Source organism: Ambystoma mexicanum, chromosome 8 (genome assembly GCF_040938575.1).
Source record: "Ambystoma mexicanum isolate Mex_15411 chromosome 8, UKY_AmexF1_1, whole genome shotgun sequence".
Classification (NCBI taxonomy): Eukaryota; Metazoa; Chordata; class Amphibia; order Caudata; family Ambystomatidae; genus Ambystoma; species Ambystoma mexicanum.
In genome coordinates, this window is record NC_090929.1 from 1,294,989,045 (window position 1) to 1,295,014,652 (window position 25,608).

A 25,608-nucleotide genomic window follows, 5' to 3' on the forward strand; every position below is an offset into this window, starting at 1 on the left:
CCTGATGAAGGCGGAATACTTCACTTTTTCAATAACTTTTTGGCTCCATACCGCCGAAACGCACCAAATGTGAGGAGAGTGTGCGTGGTCCAGATTCACCCACACACAGATTGCTTTTCCTTTTTTCACCTTCTGAACTCATTCCCCCACTGTGTTGGCAAACTCAAGCCTCGGAGGAAGAAGCCACGTCCGAGGAAGAAGAAAATGCCATCAGGATTTCTTTCCGGCACTTTCAACCCAAACCTCTAACGGGAGCAACAAAGTGACACTCCCAAACCTAATCTGAACAAATTATTGTTTAGCCTAATGATTTGCTCGTAGCACTATGTTAGGACAGGAATGATTCTGTCCCACTCCTGCTGCTATCACGACTTTATGTTTTTTCCTTTTTTCAATTTCCTTCTATGCATGCTTCCCCTTCAACCCCACACCACCGCCCTAATTTGAAACCTACATGTCGTATAATTAAGGAATATGAATGTATAAAAAGGTGTGTGTCTTTTCCTCTTTTGCTTTTCATTTTTTAGGCCTTTAATGATTACAAACATTTTTCTGTTTTGATGCTTTTATGTTGCTAATACAGAACTAATTTGTACTTTTCTACATAGACTGTGTGAATTTTTCTTTTTTCTTAACACCAGGTATCCCACTTGTTTAGTCAATAGGACTAGAGGGGACATTAATCGAAGCATTGATTGCAACAATGTTGGGTTAACTAAGGGTAGGACATGGAATAATATTTACCCACCCGTTTTCCCAAAATACAAACCTATGGCACAGCAACACTCTCTATTCTATGATTTATACTCCTACCCGACTGGTCATCCTGATTGCATTACACACGGGCACTTCTATGTCCGTGCGCTTGGACAGAGAAGGTAGATTAACCGCTCTGATTAAGGTTGTCTACTGGCACTGCTTCTATTTATTCTCTTTTTGTCCGACTTGGGTGATGCCGTCTTGGATAAGAATTTCTTTCCACTGAAATTAAACACCATAATGATCAATTATTTACTATACGCGGATGATTTGATCCTAATGGATCAAACTCCTGTTGGGCTCCAGCGCCAATTAAATACGTTGGAAGCATATACTCAGAAGAAGAATGTATTGATCAGCGTCCCCAAGTTGAAAATTCTCATCTTGCAAAAGAGCCCAGGGAGGGCAGGAGGAGGCTTCAAGTGGACGGTGGGCAAGGAACGTCTTGAAAAGGTGGACCATTTTCTATAATTGGGCTTCTTAATTTTTCCTAACTATGGCAACGCCCGACGGTTTAACGTAAAGAAACAAAAGATTACAGCACTGGCGGCACAGGCAGTTCGGTTAAATAAAAAATATGGGGGTTTTTCGGTCATTTCGGTCCGTGAATTCTAGGGTATGAAGATGGTCCTGGTGATGACTTATGGTGCTGAGACATCATTCTTTTCGCTTAGAGGGTAATGGGCCAAGCTCGAAGGTGTATTCTGGGGGAGAACCTTAAAGTTGCCAGTATGTGTGCCAGTACCAGTCCTAAGGTACGAACTGGATTTGATATCATTGGAGGCTTCAATTAAATGGAAAAACCTAGGTTTCCTGCGAAAGATCTATCTGATGGAAGAGGGGTCGATGTGGAGAATCTTAAAATGTGGTTTAGAGTGTAAGTCTCCTGTCGGTCTAGTAGAATGAATTCAACAGTGTCTAGAAAGTTTAGAGGATATTGACTCCTCATTGGAGTTTCTTCTAATGAATCCTCTGAAAGTTAAAGGGCCTCATTACACGGAAGGCGGTAAGGGTTTACCGGTACCGGTAAGGGCACCGGTACCGGTAAACCCTTACCGCCTTACTACGAGGTCCCTTTGCGGGTCCTCCCTTAACGCCTGGTTTTTACAGGCGTTAAGTACGGGACCCGCAAAGGGACCTTGGTGCTAATTACGGTACCGCAATTTGCGGTACCGTAATTAGCACCTTCACCATTAACATGGAGCCCTATGGGGCTGACTGGCAATGGTGAAGGGGCAATGGTGGATGGCGGAATTAGCGCCCCCACACACCTTGGAATATGGCGCTAATTCCGCCATCCACCAAGGCGGACCCGGTAAGGTACCGGCGGCAGCCATAGCGCTAATAGCGCCATGGCTTACCGCCCTCCGTGTAATGAGGCCCAAAGAGTCTGGGAGGCCGTCTGGATTGAGACAATCACCCAAGTAAGGAAATATCACCTATTTTCAGGTCTATTGCTCGATGATAGACCCCTCAATATGCTCCCGTCCTATCTGACAAAATGTCTGGGTTCTTATTGGTGTGGGCAGGCCCTGCGACTTCGGTTGAATTTGTTCTCAACTAATGAAATTTTGGGTGCCTGTGGTGAAATTCTTCGACGTGAAAGGTGTTGTAGATCTTGTAAAATGGCAAATGTGGTTGGAACAACATACCATTTGTTGCTTATTTGCCCTGAACTGATTATGCAACGCCAGACCCATTTTTCGCAACTTTTGAAGGATTTTATGGAGGCTCACTCAGGTTGATTGTGGCAAGGCATTTTCACTGATAAATCCTTCAAATGGTTGCTGGCGGCAATACGCCTAGTAAAGGAAGTTTTAATGCTCTGTTAGAATTTGGTCTGGGTTTGTGATTAACAAAATTACAGGACTGGAGTTCATCAAAACGCTCCTCACGACAAAGTTTTACTTAAGAAATGTAGTGTTGACCATGTGATGGATTTTGAGAAGGGGTTAGCAGGTTTCTCTCTTATGTATTTGGTTTTAGGGTTTTAAATGGAGTAAAATAGAGTTGTAATGAAATATAATGTAATGCAATTTACGTAATTTATGATTCTTTTTGAAGCATGTTGGAGTGTTTGTTTATGTGATATGCTTCCTTTTATTCTTTTTGTGTGCGCCTCTTGCTTTTTTACTATTGTGATGTTTAATATGTGTTTAACGTGTTGGCTGATCTTATATGTGGAAAGTTCTTTGTGAACTAAAACACAATAAATACATAAAAAATAAAATACAATGATCTTACTAGTCCTTGTGTCATTCAGATTGTGCAAGTGTGGAGAAGAGGGAAGGAGAGAAGAGCCCGGGGGAGGGGACCTGGGGGAGAAGTGTAGGTAAATCATGAAGTACAGCCAGCGGGTGGCTCATAAGTGCAGGGAGAAGGTACTGTAGGGTTGCAGGTACAGACCCTTAAGTGCTGGGGTGCCCAGAGGCAGTGTGTGGGCAACTGGACATGCAGGCGCCTGGGCCCGAGTTCAGAGGGTATCCAAGTGACCACTGCACGGAGCAGTCTGGTACGTCAGCAGGGGAGAGGAAGAGCGGAATCGGAAAGGAACCAGAGGCGGTTCTGCTCAAGTTTGAGAGAGACATGGATGCTGTTACAGAGGGCGGCCCCAGCCGAGGAGTGAGATCTGCCCCTGACTCTCTGCTTGGAGAAGCATCTGACCCTCAGAGAGTTGGAGTTGGATGAGGGGAGAGCTCGAGAAGGAAGATGTTTTGGAATAGAAAGTTGGGGGTAGAGCTATCCCAGGCCTCAGAAAGCCTTGTGGACAATGTAGAGGGTCTTGAACTTGATCCTTGCATCTACAGGGAGCAAGTGAAGAGATTTCAGGCCTGGAGAGATGCAATCCCTGGACTTGAGGCCAAGGACAAGTCCCGCGGGCCCTTTACTGGATAGGTTGTAAAGGTCAAAGAGTAGAGGCAGTCAGATTTAGAAAGAGGCTGTTGCAGTAGTCCAGCCTACATAGGACCAGAGCTCTGGAGACAGTGAACTTTTGGGGGAAATTGAGAGAAGGAAGAATACCTCTGAGGGGGTGCAGCTGATAGTTTGACTTCTTAGAGACATCGGAGATGTGAGGAGAGAAGGAGAGGGTAGAGTTGAAGATGACACCAAGGTTCTTAGCCTCAGTAGCAGGAAGAGGGCCCACAGTGGGTGGCCAGAGGGAGGGGAAAGGAGGGAGCAGGTGTCCCAATGAGGAGGATCTCAGTCTTACCTAGCATTAAGGCAGAGATCATTGATGGCAAGCTATTCCTGAATTGCTTCCAGATAGCCTGGTATGAGAGAAGGAGCAGAGGTGGCTGAGGGGAGCCTGAAACAGAGCTGGGTGTCATCTGCATTACACTGAAAACTGGAACAGAAATTAGCGATGCAGTGGGAAAGAGGTGCTAGGTAGTGGTTGAAAAGCCTGGGAGAAAGTTAAGACCCCTGGGGAACACCACAAGTAGAGAGAGGGATAGATGAGAGGAAAGACACAGTTGGACCTGAGTGTGTCGGTCGGTGAGAAAGGAGGTCAACCAGGCCAGGGCCTGATCAGTGATACCCAGGTTGTCACGGAGTCAATTGAGCAGGATGGCATGGTTGACCGTGTCAAAAGCAGACGATAGATCGAGGAGAATGAGGACAGAGGAGAGATTAGAGAGCAGGTCTTCACGGGTGTTCAGGAGAGCAGTTTCCATGCTTCTGGCAGCTGGTCGTGGAGACAAACAACAGATTCAGTATGCCGATTAAGCTAGGAGATGGCCAGCTTTTCCAGGAGTTTGCTCTGGAAAGGAGTGATGGAGATCGGGTGATAGCTGGAGCTGAAGGATCGGCAGAGGGCTTCTTTAGAAGGGGTGCACAAGGGAGTGCTTGAGGAGGGAGGGGAAGTTCCAGTGGCAAAGGAGTGATTACAGAAATTGGTCAAGGCTGGAGTAAGGGTGTTAATGTGGCCCTTGATTGTTCTGGAAGAGCAGGGGAGAAACTGCTTTGACCAGACTTTCATAGACCATGCCTTTGTACGTGTCTAACGGCAATATGGGGAGGTCTGAGCGGAAATCTGCGATTACTCTCGTCTCATGCCCGTCCACCTTGATGGTACAGTGGGGCTTCACTCTGCGAGCTGTGACACTGTTGACCATAACGACTGTGGGACATGCCTCTTCTTCTGACAAGGCTTCATCTCTGACCTCTTCACTCTGCACTGATGTCACCATTTTTTTACCTCTCCATGTGCAACATAGGCAAAATGTCCAAACCTCCTGCATTTAGAACATTCGCCAAGTGGGTGGTGCTGGCACATCTATGGCACCTGAGTGGCTTGCGTCTCCCCACTGTTCCCTCCTTGGCTTTTTGCTGCAATCTATCTCTCCTCCCTTTGTAGTGTACTACTTGGACCTCTGGTACTGAAACACTACCAGCCCGCTCCTTGAGCATGCAGGACGTTTCCTCCACTGCTCTCGCAATATGGATAGCCTTGTCCAGTTGAAGTTCTGTTTCTGGGATGAACTTATCCTGGGCCTTGCGATTGTTGGTGTGCACAATGAGCATGTCGCAAATTCTTTCTTCAGACTTGTCACCAAATGCGCACATCGCTGCCAATTCTCTCAGCTTAACTATTTAGTCATCGAATGGTTCCGCTGGCTCCTGCTTTCTGCCATAAAACCTGATCCTATGCAGGACTATGTTCTCATTGGACGCAAACCTCTTTTCTATCCTCCTCACTGCTTCTTTATACGCATCATCATCTTCCCCCTCCTCAGGTTCAGGCTTCAGCCCCCCCCGAAGGTTCTGTGGCCTTTGACCACCAGTGGATTGAGCAGCATGGCCGCATTCCACGCTCCTGTGTAATCAGATCCACCCACCGCCTCCAAATAAGTTTGAAACAGCGGCTCCCACTGAAGCCATGGAACGATAGGCCTGCCTGGGGCCTGCAAGAAGGGTGGTGTCGCTCCCTGCATCCTGGTGATTGTGGGAAATCCATGAATCCTCGTCGCCAATTATGTTGTGGCCAACATAGGACAAGCACATTCAGGATACTTCGAATAAGGGGCGCTATTGCCAACAGGTACACAACATATGTCACAGTTGCCTGACTGTTTCTGGATTGATTCCGGGTTGCATCATCTTGCGAGAGGTTGGGAGCGACTTCTCGCGAGCATATAATCTCTACAACAGGATCTGCAACAGCCCTCCACCACACATCTGACTACCCATCTCTTCAAGTGACACTTTCGTCAACAAAGATAAATACCACTCCCCACTGGCAGACAACCATTTCATCTGGACCTCCTAAAATTACCATGGTGTGCATTCTTGGCATTTTTTGGCACTCGGATTGTGCACTGCCTTCAGTGCATCGCTGTTCACCCCTCCAGTTATACACATGCATACACTCTGCTGCAGTCCTGTGCAATTAGTTTTCCTCTGAGTGTTGTGCCTGCACTGGTCTAATCAATAGTTTTCCTCTGCAGATTATTTATCTTGAGACCAGCAGCCACACCGGCACCTCAGAACTATATTGTGTCACTTCACTGTGGAGAGTGCGGATCATCTACCTATATCCCCAATGGCCGTGTAGGCGTTGCCTAAAACTGACCATATGTTTTGGCATTTAACAGTATTAAAGTCTCTTCCTGCTCATGTCCAAGAGTTCTTTTCCAGTGAATATAACAATGATTGTTTGAAACAGTTGCACAAGTCTAAATTCTTTTAATTTTGTTTACATTTTCCTTTCAAAATGAGAAAAAGTCGTCTGGGTTCAAGCCTTTTGACAGATGCCTTTTGACATATGATGACTGCATATGGTCTTTGGGTTCCTGTCATGGCAGTAAAAAACAAAATGATGTGCTTGGCCCTTTCATGCCATTACGTGCTAAATAATTAATATGAGAATTAACACATATTATGTCACTACATGACACATTATGGTTCTTGCAAGGCATATAATGGCAATAGATGGAGAATGTTGTATTTTTTGTAATTTATTTGTCACTTAAGCATATATATATATATATATCAGCCAAAACTATTAGCTTTGTCAATGCTTGTTGCTTTGTACAGAGGGGTTTTTAGAACTCTGACAAAGAGCCCTGCCTGTCCACTTTGGTGAATGGTGATATCACCAATGGGGCCAGGTGCCACAAGTGACATGTGCTGAGCCCAGGCTCGGAATGGGGGATCCCAAGGCTAACTCCACTGTGCCACCCTAGATGTTAGGAGCACTAATAAGATAACTGTAGTTACTCTGTCCCCTCTAAGAAAATCAAGAAGCATCATTCCCACAAAACCAGCAGGGCCAGTAGGCTCAGTTCCCCTCATGCAGGTGCTGAGACCAATCCTGGATCCATTGGAAGTGAGGGGGACATGAGCTAGACCAAGGGATCCCAGAGACAATCACCCATTACCTATGTCAGAGACATAAAGGGAAAGGGGGACTTGCAATTCCAATATGGTGGGTGTGATACTAAAATCTGCAATCCAAACCCATCCAGGCCCAGAGAACTGTCATTCCTAAGTTCCCACACACATCTACCACACCTGATTCCCAATCCACCAGAGTGAGAGGTGAAGAAGAGGCCATCGCCATATGAAGCCTCTGGCTGAGGGAGGAAGAGAAGAAGATGGAGAAGGAGCTTGTCAAGCTGAATGGAGCACTGGTGTGTACCTGATCTTAAGGTCTGCTGAGTGGGGTCCGCAACAATGGTCTTTGACACTGGAACCGTGGAAGGCAGTGTAGAAGCACCACCTTGTAACGGCCTACCCAGACAAATACATACGAGGTAAGATATAGGCAAGATACAGGGTAAGTCTTCTTGCACCACAAAAAAGATTTCCCGAGATTAACGTGATGCAAAAATAGTGCAAGGCACTGATCAGGGAAATCCCAATGGTAATACCACAAAAAGAAGGCAAGAAGTCATTAGAAGAAGGAACAGGGCAAGGCACTTAGAGCTAAGGAGGCAGAAGAGGTAACTCACTTAGAGCAAGGAGTGCAGGCAAGAGTTGGCAAGGAAAGAGACAAGGTCAAGGAGCAAGCTGAGAAACACCCAGCAAGGATGTACAGAGAAGAGGAGAGCAGGAAACAGGAGCGGGGACAACAAGGCTGTTGAGACAAGCATAGCTGTGTCTTTTCCCTGTTTTTATGCCCATTGTTAGAAGTTGCTAGGCAACGCTGTGCAGAACGTGAGCATGCGTAGAACATTAAATCGGCTTTCTCTGCAGCAAGAGGTGTGCAGAGAAGGTTCACAAAACCGAGAAGGGGAAGGAATGCACAAACAACTCTGCCTGAGTGCTTTGGTGCCTGCTTTCACATCCTCCCAGAAAACCTTTTAACTTTGCACCTCAACATCCAGATCCAGTAGAAGAAAGAATCTCGAGGTTCTTCAATGCATGGGAGGACATTGCTTTCGATGCCTTGGTCTTTGAGGTGGTTTCTTCCGAGTAATGTCTCCCATTAATCCAAAAACCTCCACTTCTTCCCCCTCCAGGGAGAGTGTAATCCGCAGACCTGGTTCTGATAGAGGAGTTCAGATCCTGCTTTGAAAGACAGCAATAGAAACGGTTCTGTCAATGGAGCAAAGACAGGGTTGGTACTCTCCCTGTTTTTTTGGTGGCAAGGTCCTTAGACCTTTAGGATGCTTAGTTCCATGTGCCTATCCATCGGAGTAGCAGGTTTCTGAGGTTCGTGATTGGCAAGACCCATTGTCAATTTTGCGTTCTCTCTTTCAGGCTTGCCTCCACCTTGAGGGTCTGCACCAAGCTGATGTCGCTGGTGTGGACCAAGGTCAGGAGAGAAGATTCCCATCTTCCCCTATCTGGACACCTGGCTCATCAAGGCCAGACATCCTGAACAAACAGTTTTCCCATCTACACTGCATGTGCCACCTCCTTGGTTTCTCCCTCAACTTCAAGAAGTCTCAGGTAACACTTTCCCAGGCTCTTCTTTTCATGAATGGAAGATAGCACAGGGGAAATGCGCTGGTCTTGGAAGCAAGACCACACAGAGCAACAGAGGTTCGGATCCCGGATCCGCGCTTAGATACTGAACCCAGGTATGGTATTAGGCACATTATAAAAAAAAACAATTAAATGAATAAAAACAAATCAGACTCATGTTGAATTCTCACTAGAGAAGGTTACGCCCCTCCCCCCGAGGACAGGGTACAGAATATCATGCAGATGATCAAACAATTGCAGGATTCTGAGTATTTGGTAGGCCTAGCCTTGCTGTGCCTTCTGGGCCTGATGGCTTCCTGCCTGTGTTTGCTCAAGACCTCAATGGTCCGAATTCTCAGGAAATATGGCCCAGAACAAATCCTGGTGGTCTCTGACAGAAGTTAAAGACAGGACAACCTTTCTGTCAACTGTGGAATGAGGAACAGTTGTGATGGATGTTTCCTTGGAATGCTGGGGCCGCCACCTAAGGTATCTCAGAGTGAGTGGGACGTGGTAATTGGCAGAATCCAGTTTACACATCAACCCAATGAAGCTGCAGGTAATCTGATCTGCTTTGAAGGCTTTTCTTCCTTCTCTAAAGGGGAAAAGTGTTCTGATAGTGGCCATGCATTACCTCAACAAGAATGGTGTTTTTAGGCATCACTGGCTATTGCAGGGAAGTGATGCATCCATGGCTCTCGGTGTTGGAGAGTCAGATCTTCTTGTTAGCAGCTAATCAAGCCAGGGAGGAGAATGTGGTGGATGCTCTGAGCAGGTAGAGTTCAGTCTGCCATGAGTGAGAGTTGAGCCAAGAGATTCTTGAGGAAATCTTTGAACTTTCAGGAACCCCTAAGGTGGACCTGTTTCCCACCAGTGTTAACAACAAGTGCAAACAGTTCCACGCCAGAGAATTTACTCTGAGAGGGGCAGTGAGGGATGCGTTATTAATATTAGGGTATTGAGAGCAGACCTAGCTTCAAGAAGCAAATGAGCCATTTACAACCATAGAGAGAACAACATGGTGAGGGGAGCAGAGAATCAAGGGAGTGGGGAGCTAAAAGGGGAGAGGGAAAGGGAGCAATTGTCAGGAAATTATTGACAATTACATACCTGGAGGAATGATCTTTCTGATGGATGGTTCCTCCCACTGATTACTCATCACCATCCCAATGATGCCGACAATAAGAGAGGTTAAGCTTAGTGATTTTGAGGGAGAGAAATTTTAAGCCTAAAAAATATCTGATATTTGCTCCAATAGTTCCTTTGGCTGCTCAGCACGGGTGGAAATGGGGTAGAACTGAGGTCAAGGGCGTTGTGTGCTCTATTTATACTGTCGCAGTCACTTCTGGAGTTGAGGAATAGACCATCGGACGAGACTGATGCTGAGGTGCGCAACCCCCACTGCTGGAGGAAAAAGTATCTGATGCCACATGTGACACCTAGTAAATATTTAAAGATGAGAAACCCGTAGGAGGAGCCACCCTTCACAAAGAACATTACCCCAGCTACGTAATCTGCTCTTCTGTGGGAGGAAGGACTAATTTATCAGAAAGAACATTAGCGTAGGCGAGTAATTTTCCTATTAGCATGTTCTAGGTTACCCAATTTTGTAAGTTCTACAGATTTACTTTTGGAAATAAATACGTTACAACTATTCTCTTTTTTCACAGGCCTGGGAAAATCTCCTTATTCAGTCACAACACATGAACATTGTGAACGAATTGCCACCAAACTTTAATGTAATTATAATGCAGCATTCAGAAGACAGGTACGTTGAGTGTTGTAGTCCATAACATAACAGGTGTTTTGTGCATCTATAGTCTATTTTTTTTGTCTAACTGAATGCCTGTTGCGCAGTGGAAATGTGCATATCTGCAGGATGCTGGAGTGTAGTCTGCAGGTGGTTATGTCTTGCCATGATATTGAAATAGTTTGGATATGTTTAACTGAGCAATATATCAACTCATGTACATAAATGAGATTTACATGGGTCCTTTGAGTCTGTTTTAATAAAACATTGCAAAGTGATAAACACTTTTTGTTGTACATTTTGATATACGTGAAGCTGAACAATTCTTCATTAAAAGACCGGATATGGTTGTGAAAGGAAAAGAGGAGGCTTTAACAGGTGTTATCAGCTGAAACCGAATTTATGAGCCCGAGACAAAGCAAGGGTTACTTACAAGGGTATAGGACATTAGCACCTGTTACAGCCACCCCCTCTGGCCTGAAATGCCATTACAATATGGAAAATCCCATCACAGATTAAAAGCTAGCTAGAAACAAAATGAAGTAGTTTGATGAAGGGCTCAAAACAATGCAGTGTGCATTGTCCTCATGGAATGTTTGCTAAGAACATTGCACATGGAGGCATACGTTTGGAAGAGAAATATCAAACTTTGAAACAGTGGTTATGGCTCTCTACAGATCCATTGTTCACATGGCCAAAGCAACATTCCAATGTTATAATTAAGCTATATAGTTCCGGTATGAGTGCCATGCTGGACCTTATGAGCCTTTAATACACAGTTAAACGCCAGAGCACAGTGAGGGCATTGAACAAGCTTTATGGGCCCATAACACGTGGGTCAGCCCGAGAATGCACTGTATAAAATTCTCATGACCTTTGTCGCTCTTGATACTACATAGCAGTGTTACTCATTATTTGGCACACTAGATATTTTGGACTTCAACTCCCATGATACATTTCAGAATAGTCAACAGTGAAGGATACTGGGAGTTGCTATCGAAATATTTGGACTGGAGAGTGACATATACATATAGGCCGATTCATGGAATTAATGTGCGCCGAAAATTCCGGCGCAGAGGTGCCAAAACGTGCGATTCGCAGTAAAAGTGCGAAAATCGCAGTGCAACTGCGAAAATCGCAGGGAAACCAGCGCACGTCGATTCATGGAAGTCTGTGCACGAGAAAAATATTGGATGTGTGCTGAAAAAGTGCTCGGCGCACGCCGGCGCACAGGTCATCCAACGGCGTGCGCCACGGCCGCTGCGAAATCGCACATAGCGCGGCGCACATTACAAAAGTAGGCGGAACACGGGGCGTAACACTCGGAATGGGGAACAACGCGTGAAAATATGGGCGTCACGGGGGAAGTACAGGAGGCAAGTGCGCGGAACGCCCACACGCTCGCCTACAACTCGTATTCATGGAATTGAATAGGGCAAACCAGCGCACGGTCAAAGACGCGCACAGGGCCAAACAAGTACGCCACAAGAAAGCAGGCGGTAGCGTCCCTGCGCCTGAAATAAATGTGCGCCAAAATGTGCGCTAACAAAAAGCACCCATATACAGCTATGATGAATGGTCCATACAGTGGCCCTCTAGGACAAATGAGGTGCAAAGGGGTACCGATAAACACGGACACCCGCTGTGTGAAAAATATCGTGTGCCTGTATTACGAGGTTCGCGGGAAGTTCCACACGCAATTGGCCTGGGCATGTGTATTCACACGCAAATTTGCAAGGTACGTGTATTTCGGTGTGCGCGTGAAGTTCCACACGCAATTTCAGCAGGGTACGTGTACTCCGGGTGCGCAGGAAATTCCACATGCGAATCCAGCAGCCTACGTGTATTTTGGGGGTGCCGGGGAGTCCCACACGTGAATTGCCCGTGTGGGTCCTCCCAGCTGTTCCCTCTACACCCTCCACGGCCCTTGCAGGCGGCCCACACCACAGGGGACTACCCTGCACCCCTGCACATGTCCCGCAGGCAGCCCATCCACCATGGCCATGCCCCCCAGCCAACCCACATGTCACCTTGCACCACTGCCCACCAACGCAAGTCTCCCAGCACCCCCACCCCCCAGCATCCAGGGGCACCCTCCACCAGGCCCCCACTCATGTCCCCCTGCACCCCCACCCCCCTGCATCCAGGGGCACCCTCCACCAGGCCCCCACTCCTGTCTCCCAGCACCCACACCTCCCAGCACTGTAGGGCACCTTCCACCAGGCCCCCACTCCTGTCCCCCTGCACCCCCAGCCCCCTGCATCCAGGGGCACCCTCCACCATGCCCCCACTCATGTCCAACTCATGTCCCCCTGCACCCCCACCCCAGCACTGTAGGGCACCCTCCACCAGGCCCCTACTCCTGTCTCCCTGCACCCCCACCCCCCAGCAGTGCGATTTGCCTGGGTACGTGTATTCCAGGGGTGCGCGGGTAGTCTTACACGTGATTTCATCAGGGTACGTGTATTATGGGTCCGCGTGAACTTCCACACGCGATATCAGCAGGGTACGTGTATTTCGGTGTGCGCGTGAAGTTCCACACGCGACTGGGCCTGTGAGAGTGGGGTACATGTATTCCAGGGGTGGGCGGGAATATTTACTCGCGACTGTGCCTGGGAGAGCGTGTTACGTGTATTCCTGGGGTGGGCGGGAAGATTTACACGGTCGCCTACAACGCGCCAAAATAAAAGGTCCAATCCGGAAACACGTACGCCAGCATGCAGCAGGCGCACGTCCCGCGCAGCATAAAAGAGTGCGCAAACAACAAACAAGCTCAGACGCCAGGATGAATATACCGTTCCTAGCAGCAGTGGCCGTGGGATACCGCAGGAGGAGGAGAAGGATAGTCAGGGCCAGAATCTTCACACCCAGAACCAGCCTATTTGGTATGCCTGATGACCAGGTGTATGGGAGGTACAGGTTTCCACCACACAAAATACTCGATGTGGTCAGTGAGTGGGAGGATGACCTCACATCACCCACCCTGTGCTCCCAAGCACTCAGCCCCCTGGAGAAGGTCCTCAATGTACTGCACTTCTTGGCTACCGGATCATTTCAGCGGACAAGTGCCATAGTGGGGGGGGTGTCACAGGCCACGCAGTCATGGTGCCTACACCAGGTGTTGGCCATCATCACTGCACGCCCATCAGTCCGCAGGCACATATACCTGCCCAGAACACTTGCAGAAAGGCAGGCTGTCAGCCAGGATTTCTAATGGGTGGCACAATTCCCCAAAGTGCTAGGTGCCATTGATTGCACCCATGTGGCTCTACGTCCCCCCAGGGCATCTGAGCACATCTATAGAAACCGCAAGCACTGGCATTCCATCAACGTCTAGGTAGTATGTGATGCCAAGGGAATCATCACCTCAGTATATGCCAACTATCCAGGGTCCACCCACGACAGCTTCATTTACAGGATGTCAACCCTAAACCGGGACATGGAAGCTGGGCGGCATGGCGATGCATGGCTGCTTGGTGAGTATAAATGCCACACCACACGCATGCATGACAGATACAGAGTAATGTCAATACCCCACTAATGATCCCCATCACCACCTCCCCAGTGGACAGTGCCTACCCTCTGAGCACCCACATGATGACGCCAATTCGGAACCCCACCACGCCTCCCGAGGTAAGATACAACACAGCCCATATTGCAACACAGGGCATAGTGGAGCGCACATTCGGAGTGCTCAAGTCACGCTTTCGCTCCCTTGACCGTTCTGGCGGGCAGCTGTTATACGCTCACCCAGTAGTGTGCAGGATCATAGTGGCAGCATGTGTCCTGCACAATGTTGCAACACGCCGGGGCCTGGCTGTGGACATGGTGGTGCCCCCACATCCCCAACCACATGCACGCCCGCTGCGCATGGGAGGGTTAAGGGCACGGGGTGAGGCAGCCCGTGCAGCTGGTGGCTAATTACTTCACATAGAAATCACACCCCTGTGGAGTGCACACAGCCCTGGCACATAACATCTGACAATCAATGATGACTCAATCTGACAATTATGATGAATTAAGGGACAGTCAACTGTCAGAACCATAGCAGCCTGAGATTGTTCATCTGGAAGTGTCACAATGTGTGCATCCCTACCTACACAAACACCACCAATGCAGTGTCATCAAAAGACACACTTCCATGCAGCAAAAATGAATACCCACTTGCAAAATACAACATGAGAACAGTGCCATGTCACCCAACCCCTCCCCGGTATGGCCACACAACACACCATGGCATGTCATGCTATGTGAGAGCAAACAAATTAATCCCCACAACATGACCCAAGTGTCACAAACTACAGTGTCCCTAATGGAAACTGGACACACATGAAATGCTCACAGTAATGCAGGACCAACAACACACATTACCAAATACTTTCCAATAATACTAATCAACTACACAACCTCCAACCTACCATAAACATGACAGTACGGACTTAAAAAATTGGTAGCCTCACTACCTGATAATGCCAGCACTTCGAACACTTCCAACTGTACAGTGTTAGCACCACGTAAAAGTGTAGGTGCACTGCTTACAACATGGACTCCATTTCCAAAGTAGACCGCCTTGTGAAGACATGACAAATGGACCTGCAAATTAGGAGGATGAGATGGATGCAGAGGCACATATCAATACACCATGCAGTGTACAATACAACAACAATATGCACTAGGAATGTATACACAGTATTGACTACAGACTGCCCACACATCAAATGGGAGTCCAACGTCACCGTGTAAGTCAATGTCACTTGGGCACACGCTTTGCAAGCCCATGGAAACGGGAAGCAGGAGGGGTGTGTGTCACACAAACCCAAGCATCTGACCCAAATTCAGGACAAGCCTGCATGTGCCCAGCCACAATACAGCGTATGCCCACGGGAGCCACACAAGGCAACACACTGTCCAAAAAATCAAATATCAAATATCAAAAAACAAAAATCAAAAATGTCCATGAATGGGCCCGGGGGGTGGTGGAGGCCACCCAGGAGGTCCAAGGACAGGGTGCACACCAAATCCCACCTGTGTGGATCTTGCAAAAAAAAAAACACCTCCATGGGCTCATGGCCTGCACGGCTACCCTATTGTGGGAGAATCGCTGCTGTCGCTCTCCTCACCCTCTGCAGCTGCATCAGGAGGTGGTGGCACTATGGGAGGCAGCCCACGCAAAGCCCTAGTCTGGTCCTCCATGGCAGCAAGCATGCAGGTGTGGAAGGTCTGGTTCTGGAGGATAATTGTGCGGAGGTCCCCATGCAACAACTCACGGGATGCCCGGATCTCCTCCCTAGTTGCCTGCATCTCAGCTGAGAGCGTACATGTGAGCCGCTCCAGCTGCTGTTCTGTCCTCATGTTAGCTGAAGCCTCAAGCTCAACCAGAGTTACCCTGAGCTGACGGAGTTCCACCCTCAGGGCTTCACTGTGGCCCTGGGACTCAATAGAAATGGCTTCCCGCAGAGTCTCCAGTGCCGCCCGCCTGTCCCTGTTGGACGCCAACATGTCCTCCCTGTGTGACTGGCTAATGGAGTCTGTTGCCTGCTGTAGTTGTTCAATCAGCCTTTCTTGGGGGACAATGGAAGTGGCCACCCTATCCATGGCCTGAGCCATCATCTCAGTTGATGCTGCCTGTTGGTTTGCCATACCGTATATGGATTGCTCCCATGCGGGATTGCCAGGTGGCGTACGGCCACCGCGTCGGCGGGCACCACACCTGTCTGGGGCAAGGCAAACTGCGCCTTGCTGTGCTGGCACTGCCTGAGGCTGCAGAACTGCATTCCCCCTCTGATCTGCTGGCCCAGGAACAGGATCAGATGTAGAGGAGTGTGACCCTGCATCCGTAACCACCAAAGGCGGACCTAACCTACCAACACTGACATCCCCATTGAGGGTTCTACCCCTGGTGCAGGTGGGTTGGACAGTACAGAATCCCTCCCAGAAACACTTACCTGCGACGGCACATAGGTCTCATCATCCAAATCGACACCTGAATAGAGCTCGGGGGAGGTGCACCCAGAGACACCCCTTGAGATGATGGTCTGCAGCAAGTGTGGGTTCTCACCCACCACCACACCACGTCCCTCACTGGTGCCCGGTCCGGCCTGAGACCCCTCCTGGGTCTGCACCATCTCCACAACCCCAGCAGTATCAAGTGTGTCAACCCCTGCAAAGACATGAAAGAAAAGAAATGGGAACAGGCATTAGTACCATGGCACACAATTGGGGCTGAGAAGCAACAGAAACAGTACTTCATTGAAACATGTCCCACATGACTATAACCCTCCCATGCATGCACTGTCACTGCGTATGAAGGGGAGGCAAATGGCACACATTGATGACACCAAGATGGAAGACCAACACATTTGATGCATGCTGGCTAGCAGTGCCCTCACACATTGGCCTGTGATTGGCATGTCCAATACACATACATGACACATGCCATCACGCAGATGGCATGTACCCTAGCCATGTCACCAATGTGACAATAGGACTGAGAAATGCCTAGTGAAAGTGGTGGAATGCAGACAATCAGCCTGAATGAACACAGAATAATATGCAACTATGTTGTGGCAAGATGACACTTCAAGGGCAACTGGCGTGAGGTTGGGCTGAATGTCTACTGTTGCCAGAAGGGATACTGCAACACCCAAATCCTGGTGCGCAGAATGTATTGGATGAAGCACATGGGTGACCCAAACCACTCGGGCACACACCCCCTCACCTGGCACTCAATCAGAAGCACTCACACACACACCATGCACATGGATGACACACACATGCATGTGCACTCACCGGACAATGCCTCGTAATCTGGCAGGTCTCCCACGCCTTGGATCTGTTCCTCCGTGACGTAGGTCCCAGCAACATACTCATGTGGAGTGAGTTCTATGTCCTCTGCTGGAGACCCACCTCCAGTCACTAGAGTTGCGGCATGACTTGAGGCCAGCTTTTTCTTTGCCCTGGGCTTCAGGTCATTCCAGCGCTTGTAGCAATCATTAGCTGTGCGCCTCACGAATCCAAGGGCACTTATGAGTTCCGCGATGGTCTGCCAGTGTGCCTGACGTTGTGCAGGTGTGGTCTTGCATCCTGCAGTAATCACCATTTCGCGGTCATGTGCGGACACATACTCCACAAGTGCATCAAGTTCGGCCTGATTGAAGCTGGGCTTCCTTGGTGGGCCGGACTGGGTAGCCGTGTCTGGGGCATCAGCCTGTACTGGACGAGCACTCTTCCTCTTCCACTTGGAAGGTGGTGGTGATACTGAGTGTCCTACGCCGCTCTGGACACTAGGGGCAGGAGCCCCGGTGGACTGTGGACTAGGAGTGTGGGAATGAACACTCACCATGGGACTTGGTGCAGGCATTAGCTGAAGTGTGATGTAGTCAGGGGGAACGTCAGCAGGATGGACTAGGACCGACACTGTCCTGGCTGGGACACTCAGAGCTGGGGTGGATGGAGCCGCAGCTGCCCCTGCAGCCTCCCCACCCTGCCTACTCGGGGCAGCAGATGACATAGCTGCCCCTGATCCACGTGGGCTGGTGACACCAACGTGCACCGCCACATGTGGCCTAGACCTGCTGACCTGGAAGTCATCCATGGAGTCACCCTGTGCCAGGTCTGGTGCCACAGTGGGCTGGTCCAACAAGGGCTGAGCAGGGATGGTGTCAGCCACGTTACCCTCAACCAGGGGGGGGGGGCATGGGTGTCCCCGAATGGTCACCCACACATGGGGGGCTAGGGGCACCCTGCAAGTCCCGGCCACGTCCCCTACCGTATCCACCACGGCCACCTCTTGTGGCTCGCCCACCTTTGCCACCCTACTGCGTGCTCGCCTCCCAACCATGGCACTGATGTTGTTGTGCGTATGGGAGTTGCAGTAAACTATTGTCCTGGGCAATTGGGGGTCAAAGGGGTAGGGTACTAGATGGAATTCGTACCCTAGTGCTCTAGCAAGGCTGTATGTGACCCCTGGGGGACGTTGACGGGTCACGCAATGCACAGGCACCCTGAAAAAGGGAGATAATGTGCACACAACCCCTCCTAGACCACGTGCGTGGAAAAATAAACCTGCACCTACTCAAAAATGAACGTATGCGTGTCACACACAGCCTAGACTGACCTCTGAAGGGGTAGGCAACACACGGGGCAAGCACAGATGTCAAATACATGCGCGACTCGCCGTCTGCCAGGAAATATCGCGTGAAAAATACGCGCGTGTGCGCGTTGGCAACACCCCCGCCAAAAGAAGAATTGTACGCTGTCTGAGGAGACAGGACAACAGGAGAAGTGAACGGTGTTTGAGGAAACAGGCCCAGGAAAAAGACAAAAAGAGAAAAAGCTGTCAGAGGTAACAGGGAGTACGAACTTGGAACGCCGTGAAGTAAATCGCGTGTGAACCGACAAGAAGTACAGATTTCACCCACTCGCTCTCCACGAAAAGCACGTACAAAGAAATGGCGTTCTACACGTACCTTTTAAACATGCCCACACGTCCAGCGTCACAAGGCCCTATCCTCCAATTACACGAGCTGACACTCTGACGTGCAGTCATAGGGAAACGCCCGCGCACGCACGTCACAGATGCGCAGATTTCCACCAATTGCACGCTATGACACTTACGTGCTTATTTTTTTTCTACGCGCCATGGAAAACGCACGTGCGCGTAACGTCATAGACGCGCCTACACGCTGGGGTCCTTTGGGCCAATGAATTTGCGTACGTGTGCTGACGCGCTTACGCGCTGAGGCCCTTTCCTCGAATTACACGCAGAGGTGCTTGATTTTCACGTGCCAAATCACTCCGTATCAAGCTGGCCACGCGTAAGCACACGGAAGACCACGCTCCTGCCCAGAAGGCCGAATTACTGCCCCCCAGAGCCCCGAGCACGCTCCAACCTGCCATCTGCTGCTGCCTGATTGCCTACTGCCCACGTGCCCTGCCATTTGCTGCCTGCACATCAGCCAGGGGTGCTGTTGCTGTGACCACCCCTGCTGGAACCGAAGACTCCCGACTGGGATTCCATCGCTCCACAGACCAGCCCCAGGACCCAGTTGCCCACCCACTCCTGCCTCTGGGGTTGTCATGTCGGGCACTGCAACATCTGACACCACTGGCAACCCCCAGCCAGAGAGGCAGAGGGCCACCAGCTTCACTGCCACCGAAGTTGGTGTCCTGGTGGAGCAAGTCCTGGGGCAGTATGATGCTCTCTTCGGAAGTTTGCGCGCCGACAAGGAAGGACGGACTCGGATCTGGACGGACATCGTGACTGCCATCAACGTGGAGGGGGTGGCAGTCCGACTATTCCATCGTATCACGAAGCGCTGGGAGGACTTCAGGTCCAGGACCCCCAACAAGGCCCGGCGCCTCTTGAAGGCAGCGGATGCTAAGGGGCGCCGGGGCCACTTGTCGGAAGATCAGATGAGGGTCCTGGTACGCATATCCCCAGCGCTCCACGTCCAGGTCCTTGAGAGGCAGACCCGTCTGGAGTCGAGCGGTAAGTGGCCAAGCATTGCTGTGTGAGACAGGGCATGTTGCAGTGTGCTGGTTGTCTGATACTTGCCTGTATGTGTGACATAGGCCATGTACGCGTATGTGTGTGTGCAGGGACATCATGGTCATGCATTTGAGAACAGTAATGTGTGAAGCACACGGTTGGTGTATGTGTTTAAATGCAACATGGGGAGCCCTAGGCGGAATGGACACATGAGAGCATGCCAGTCTCTGTTCCTGGACATGGGTGGGGGTGAGGGATGGGTGCTGATGCCATGTGCATGTATGGTGTCCATGTCTGTGTGTCTGACCTGAGTGTCTGTGACTTGTGAATGCCATGGATGCATGACACATGTCTGTGACAATGTTCAGAATCACTGATGCAGCCTAGTTATCCTTGCATCCACTGTGTCTGGGGTGTACGAGTCTAGATGGATGAAAGTACGATGAAGTGTGTGCATGTGATAGGCATGACCCATGATGCATGTGAGTTCATAAACAACATTGTATGTTTCAAGAGTCCCTTGGACATGTTTGCTAATGTCCATAGCATGCGCCAATGCCTGTTACTGCATGTGTTTTGCCTGCACTGACCCATGTGTTGTGGAGGGACATGATGGAAGGGATCTTTGACAGTGCCACTCATTTGCTATTGCTTCCTGGCTAGGGGACCATTGTACAGTACCCTGATGCTTGTGTTCTATGTCTCCCTCTACACAGCGCAAAGTGAAGAAGAGGGCGGAGACGGTGCTGTGGAGCAAAGCGGCGGGGATGCCCCCATGGCTGCAGCGGAAGGGGTGGGTGAGCCCCCACAGGGGCTTGCAACAGCGGAAGACGGGGTGGAGCCATCCAGGTTGGTGTTTTCCACAGAGGAGGAGGAGGCCGCTACTGAGCCGCACTGGTAGGGGCATCCCTGCTGGTGCAAGTGGTGCAGTCCAGGGCCAGGGACAGGAGGCAGCACAGGTCGCCGTGGAGGTGCCTGTGCATGTCACTGTCCCTGACACTGTGACTGCACCACCATGCACCAGCAGGGATGCCCCGTCCCAGGCCCGTCCGCAGGTAGGGGGGATGTCCATGTCATCTGACTCCCCTCCACCTGCGGACAAGGGGACCCCTGGCCGTATGGAGAAGGTCCTGATTGGTGTCGCGTTGCGCACGGGTGTCATTCGTGATGCGGTGCGTGCTTCCCGGGGGGAGCACGCACGTCATCACGAAGAGCACCGTGCCAACGTGGCCCAGTTGGGAGTGGCCATGGTCGGGGATTTCATACATGTGTCGGGCACTCTGGAAACCCTCTCTTCCTCTGTGGAGGCTATGCGCCAGTCGTTCTCCATGCCGTCTTCCGGCCCAGATGCCACCAGGGCCCCCTGTGGACCTGCCCCGACCAACGCAGCCAACTCGGTGGGGATCCCATCCCTGCCACAGTCGGGAGTCGGAGGTCCAGCAGGGGTGGACACACCAGCAACTGGACCCCAGCAGATGGAGGATGTGACGGCATCATCGGGCAGGGCACGTGCACGACGGCGTCGGTGGATTCCATCAGCCTGGATGCCGTCGTGCTGGCACAGGCAGTTGCGTCGGAGGCAGCGGCAGGCTCGACGTGGGAGGCATCATGGCTCGGGCCATCAACATCAGGGATGCAGGCATCGGCCGGAGGGCAGGAGAACCCTGGAATGGGAGTGTCTTCCGTGTGGGAGTGGTTGGGCTAGCAGATAGGTGCAGAGCGGCAGCGGGCAGAGGAGGAACGGCTCACAATGGTCAGGCCGGAGAACTCCATGCGGAGGGTGCTGAGGCGGGCTGAGTGCCTCGAGGGTATTCGCAGGGAGTTGGAGCTGGACACTACATTATCCCTGCGAGACCTCAGGGCCAGGGAACATGCCCGCCTCCAAGCCATTGAACAGGAGTTTGATGATGCCCTGGCCCATGACAACAACCATTGAGCCGTCTGACTAGCCCGCTGTAACGCTCACCTGACTCCCACGGAGGCGCTGGCCTGTTTCGCGCTGCAATGACCTCTTCTAAGGTGATGCGCAGGGTTCGGAAGACGGACTGGGCCGGGCCCCCAAATCTGGCTTGTCTGGCTCACAGACGTATCCTTCTGTAGGCGAAAATAGGGGATTAACTGTCTGCGGGGTAATGCAATCAGCCTCCCACTTTCCCCTCTCACCCTCCTCGAAACCCTTCTGTGATTCCTCGTAGCGTCTCACCTTAGGGTCTGGAAGGACAAGCTCTCCATCCTGCTTCTGATGCAGGGGCGCGTTGGTATCCAGTTACTTCACTGGATTTTCGGATTGGTAAGAACCAAACTTGCTTGGCTTCGAGGTAAGTTTTTTGATAAGAGGTTCCCCTTGTGTCCATGCATTAAAGGTACTAATGCTAGTGTCTTTTTCCCCATAGGGGCCGGGGTACGGAATGCCGGGGAACAGGCACCGACCCGAGATGAGAGGTGAAATCCTTGTAGAAATCAGGTAAGTCTTTAATGAGCGTTTTTTGGTAATGTCTTTTCATTCGCTCATTAACGCTGATGTCTCTTTTTCCCCTTAGGGGCCAGGGTCCGGAAATGCCAGGATGCGGCGCGGACCCGAAATGAAGAGTGAATGAATCAACAGGTAAGTCTTAACATGGAGATTTAGCTTTCCTTATTCCCTTCTCTCTCTCACCTTTTGTTCTGGTCTTTTTCTCCCTAGGCGCTGGGGCGACTGCGAATCCGGATGATCGCTGCTGAACATGGAGGCGCCCTGTAAAGGTGAGTGGAATGCGGCGCTGAAGCGATCGACGCGATGAGCTTTTAAATAAAAGTCTTCCTTTTCAGGATTGTCGGCAAGATGTCTCCGGGATGCGGATTTAGCAGGTAAGGACTTTTCCTTCTTCTGTTCTCTTCTTCTCTTCCTTTGCAGGTGATCCAGGATGCTGGCAGGCGTGGCAGAAGTCAGGATGCAGGAGCAGACACGGTGAGCGTCCAGCTGCTAGATGCAGAACAACGCGAAGCACGTGTGGCTGTTCGGGTGGGGTTTAAATAGCCTTGGAAGAAGTTCCAGGTATGTATCCTTCCTCCAATCGGGTATGTATCCTTCCCCGACCACGCCCGGATGGTAAATTAGTCCCACAGGTAAAGTAGTTCCTTTCAGGCCTCAAGGAGGCCGGGATCCTGCAGCCTGGTCTGCATCAGGTAAGTGCACCCAAGCACTTCCATAATGAGCCTGGCGCCTATGGCACCAGGACTGATGTCTTTTATGAGCCTGGCGCCATAGGCGCCAGGACACTGTCCAAAGGGCCCCTATATGGGGTTGCTGGGTCCTTCCTTGGGGACTGGATGTCCGCTTACGGGGACGCAGGGCTTGAACCGGCTCCCCGGGAGCGGGCATCATGACACCCGCTGCCCTTGTAAATAGTTATGTAGTTGTTGTTAGGTTTCCTTTGCTTTTTATTTTTTTTTTTGACCTTTTCGACAATGGACCGCATTTTTGTATATAGTTTTTTTATTAGGTATTATTATTAGATAGTTTCTTCTGTTGGGATCATGGACCCTGGATTGTTTATCTGTATATAGTTGAGCGTGGAATTTTATTTTTTTATTTGGAATTTACCCATGGAGCAATGGTTTTCGGTTTGGATTTTCCATTGGATTTACTTTTTTGACCTGTGACTTTGGACACCTTTCCTTTGGATTATGATTTGTGGTTTTAATTTATTTTACAGACATGCTGCTTTTGGTTTTTAATTCCCATTGTCGTTTGTTTTTTTTATTCCATTTATGTTGCTTTTAATACATTTTCTTCATCAAACTTCAATGTGTAGTATCTCATTGGTTTCATGCATATCATGATATGTGTTTTGACAGTCACTGACACCCATTGTGTGTATGTGAGAGACATGTGTTCATTTACATACTTGCCATTGGGGTTGTATCATGTAATTGCCATTTCTAAGTGGGTGGATGCAATACTTGGGTGGGTGTTTGGCATGTGGAGGCAGCCCATAAGGGCCAGGGATCTAGATTGTGATGACGTGTTGGCTGGGGCACATGAGTCGGGGCCTGGTGGAGGGTGCCCCTGGATGCTGGGGGGTGGGGGTGCAGGGGGACATGAGTTTGACATGAGTGGGGGCCTCGTGGAGGGTTCCCCTGACTGCTGGGGGGTGGGGGTGCAGGGGGACATGAGTGGGGGCCTGGTGGAGGGTGCCCCTGCACTGCTGGGGGGTGGGGGTGCTGGGAGACATGAGTTAGACATGAGTGGGGGCCTGGTGGAGGGTGCCCCTGACTGCTGGGGGGTGGGAGACATGAGTGGGGGCCTGCTGGGGGGTGTCCCTGGATGCTGGGGGGTGGGGGTGCAGGGGGACATGTGTGGGGGCATGGTGGAGGGTGCCCTGCACTGCTGGGGGGTGGGGGTGCTGGGAGACATGTGTGGGGGCATGGTGGAGGGTGCTCTGCGCTGCTGGGGGGTGGCGGTGCTGGGAGACATGAGTTGGACATGAGTGGGGGCCTGGTGGAGGGTGCCCCTGACTGCTGGGGTGTGGGGGTGCAGGGGGACATGAGTTGGACATAAGTGGGGGCCTGGTGGAGGGTGCCCCTGACTGCTGGGGGGTGGGGGTGCAGGGGGACATGAGTGGGGGCCTGGTGGAGGGTGCCCCTGCACTGCTTGGGGGTGGGGGTGCTGGGAGACATGAGTTGGACATGAGTGGGGGCCTGGTGGAGGGTGCCCCTGACTGCTGGGGGGTGGGAGACATGAGTGGGGGCCTGGTGGGGGGTGCCCCTGGATGCTGGGGGTGGGGGTGCAGGGGGACATGTGTGGGGGCATGGTGGAGGGTGCTCTGCACTGCTGGGGGGTGTCGGTGCTGGGAGACATGAGTTGGACATGAGTGGGGGCCTGGTGGAGGGTGCCCCTGACTGCTGGGGGGTGGGGGTGCAGGGGGACATGAGTGGGGGCCTGGTGGAGGGTGCCCCTGCACTGCTGGGGGGTGGGGGTGCTGGGAGACATGAGTTGGACATGAGTGGGGGCCTGGTGGAGGGTGCCCCTGACTGCTGGGGGGTGGGGGTGCAGAGGGACATGAGTGGGGGCCTGGTGGAGGGTGCCCCTGGATGCTGGGGGTGGGGGTGCTGGGAGACATGTGTGGGGGCATGGTGGAGGGTGCCCTGCACACTGGGGGGTGGGGGTGCTGGGAGACATGAGTGGGGGCCTGGTGGAGGGTGCCCTGCACTGCTGGGGGGTGGGGGTGCTGGGAGACATGTGTGGGGGCATGGTGGAGGGTGCCCTGCACTGCTGGGGGGTGGGGGTGCAGGGAGACATGAGTTGGACATGAGTGGGGGCCTGGTGGAGGGTGCCCCTGACTGCTGGGGGGTGGGGGTGCAGGGGGACATGTGTGGGGGCATGGTGGAGGGTGCCCTGCACTGCTGGGGGGTGGGGGTGCTGGGAGACATGTGTGGGGGCATGGTGGAGGGTGCTCTGCACTACTGGGGGTGGCGGTGCTGGGAGACATGAGTTGGACATGAGTGGGGGCCTGGTGGAGGGTGTCCCTGACTGCTGGGGGGTGGGGGTGCAGAGGGACATGAGTAGGGGCCTGGTGGAGGGTGCCCCTGGATGCTGGGGGTGGGGGTGCTGGGAGACATGTGTGGGGACATGGTGGGGGGTGCCCTGCACACTGGGGGGTGGGGGCGCTGGGAGACATGAGTGGGGGCCTGGTGGAGGGTGCCCCTGGATGATGGG

The 25,608-nt window shown here is 51.4% G+C and overlaps 1 protein-coding gene across 3 annotated transcripts in view; it reads left to right on the forward strand.

Annotated features, from left to right (window-relative positions):
* Positions 1 to 25,608, forward strand: part of CFAP46 (cilia and flagella associated protein 46) — a 2,698,259-nt gene that overhangs the window by 1,954,080 nt on the left and 718,571 nt on the right. For all 3 annotated transcript variants that reach the window (XM_069611407.1, XM_069611408.1, XM_069611409.1), the window contains exon 47: positions 10,341 to 10,438. In XM_069611407.1, the coding sequence (XP_069467508.1) occupies positions 10,341 to 10,438 (98 nt within the window). The remainder of the gene's footprint in view (positions 1 to 10,340; positions 10,439 to 25,608) is intronic.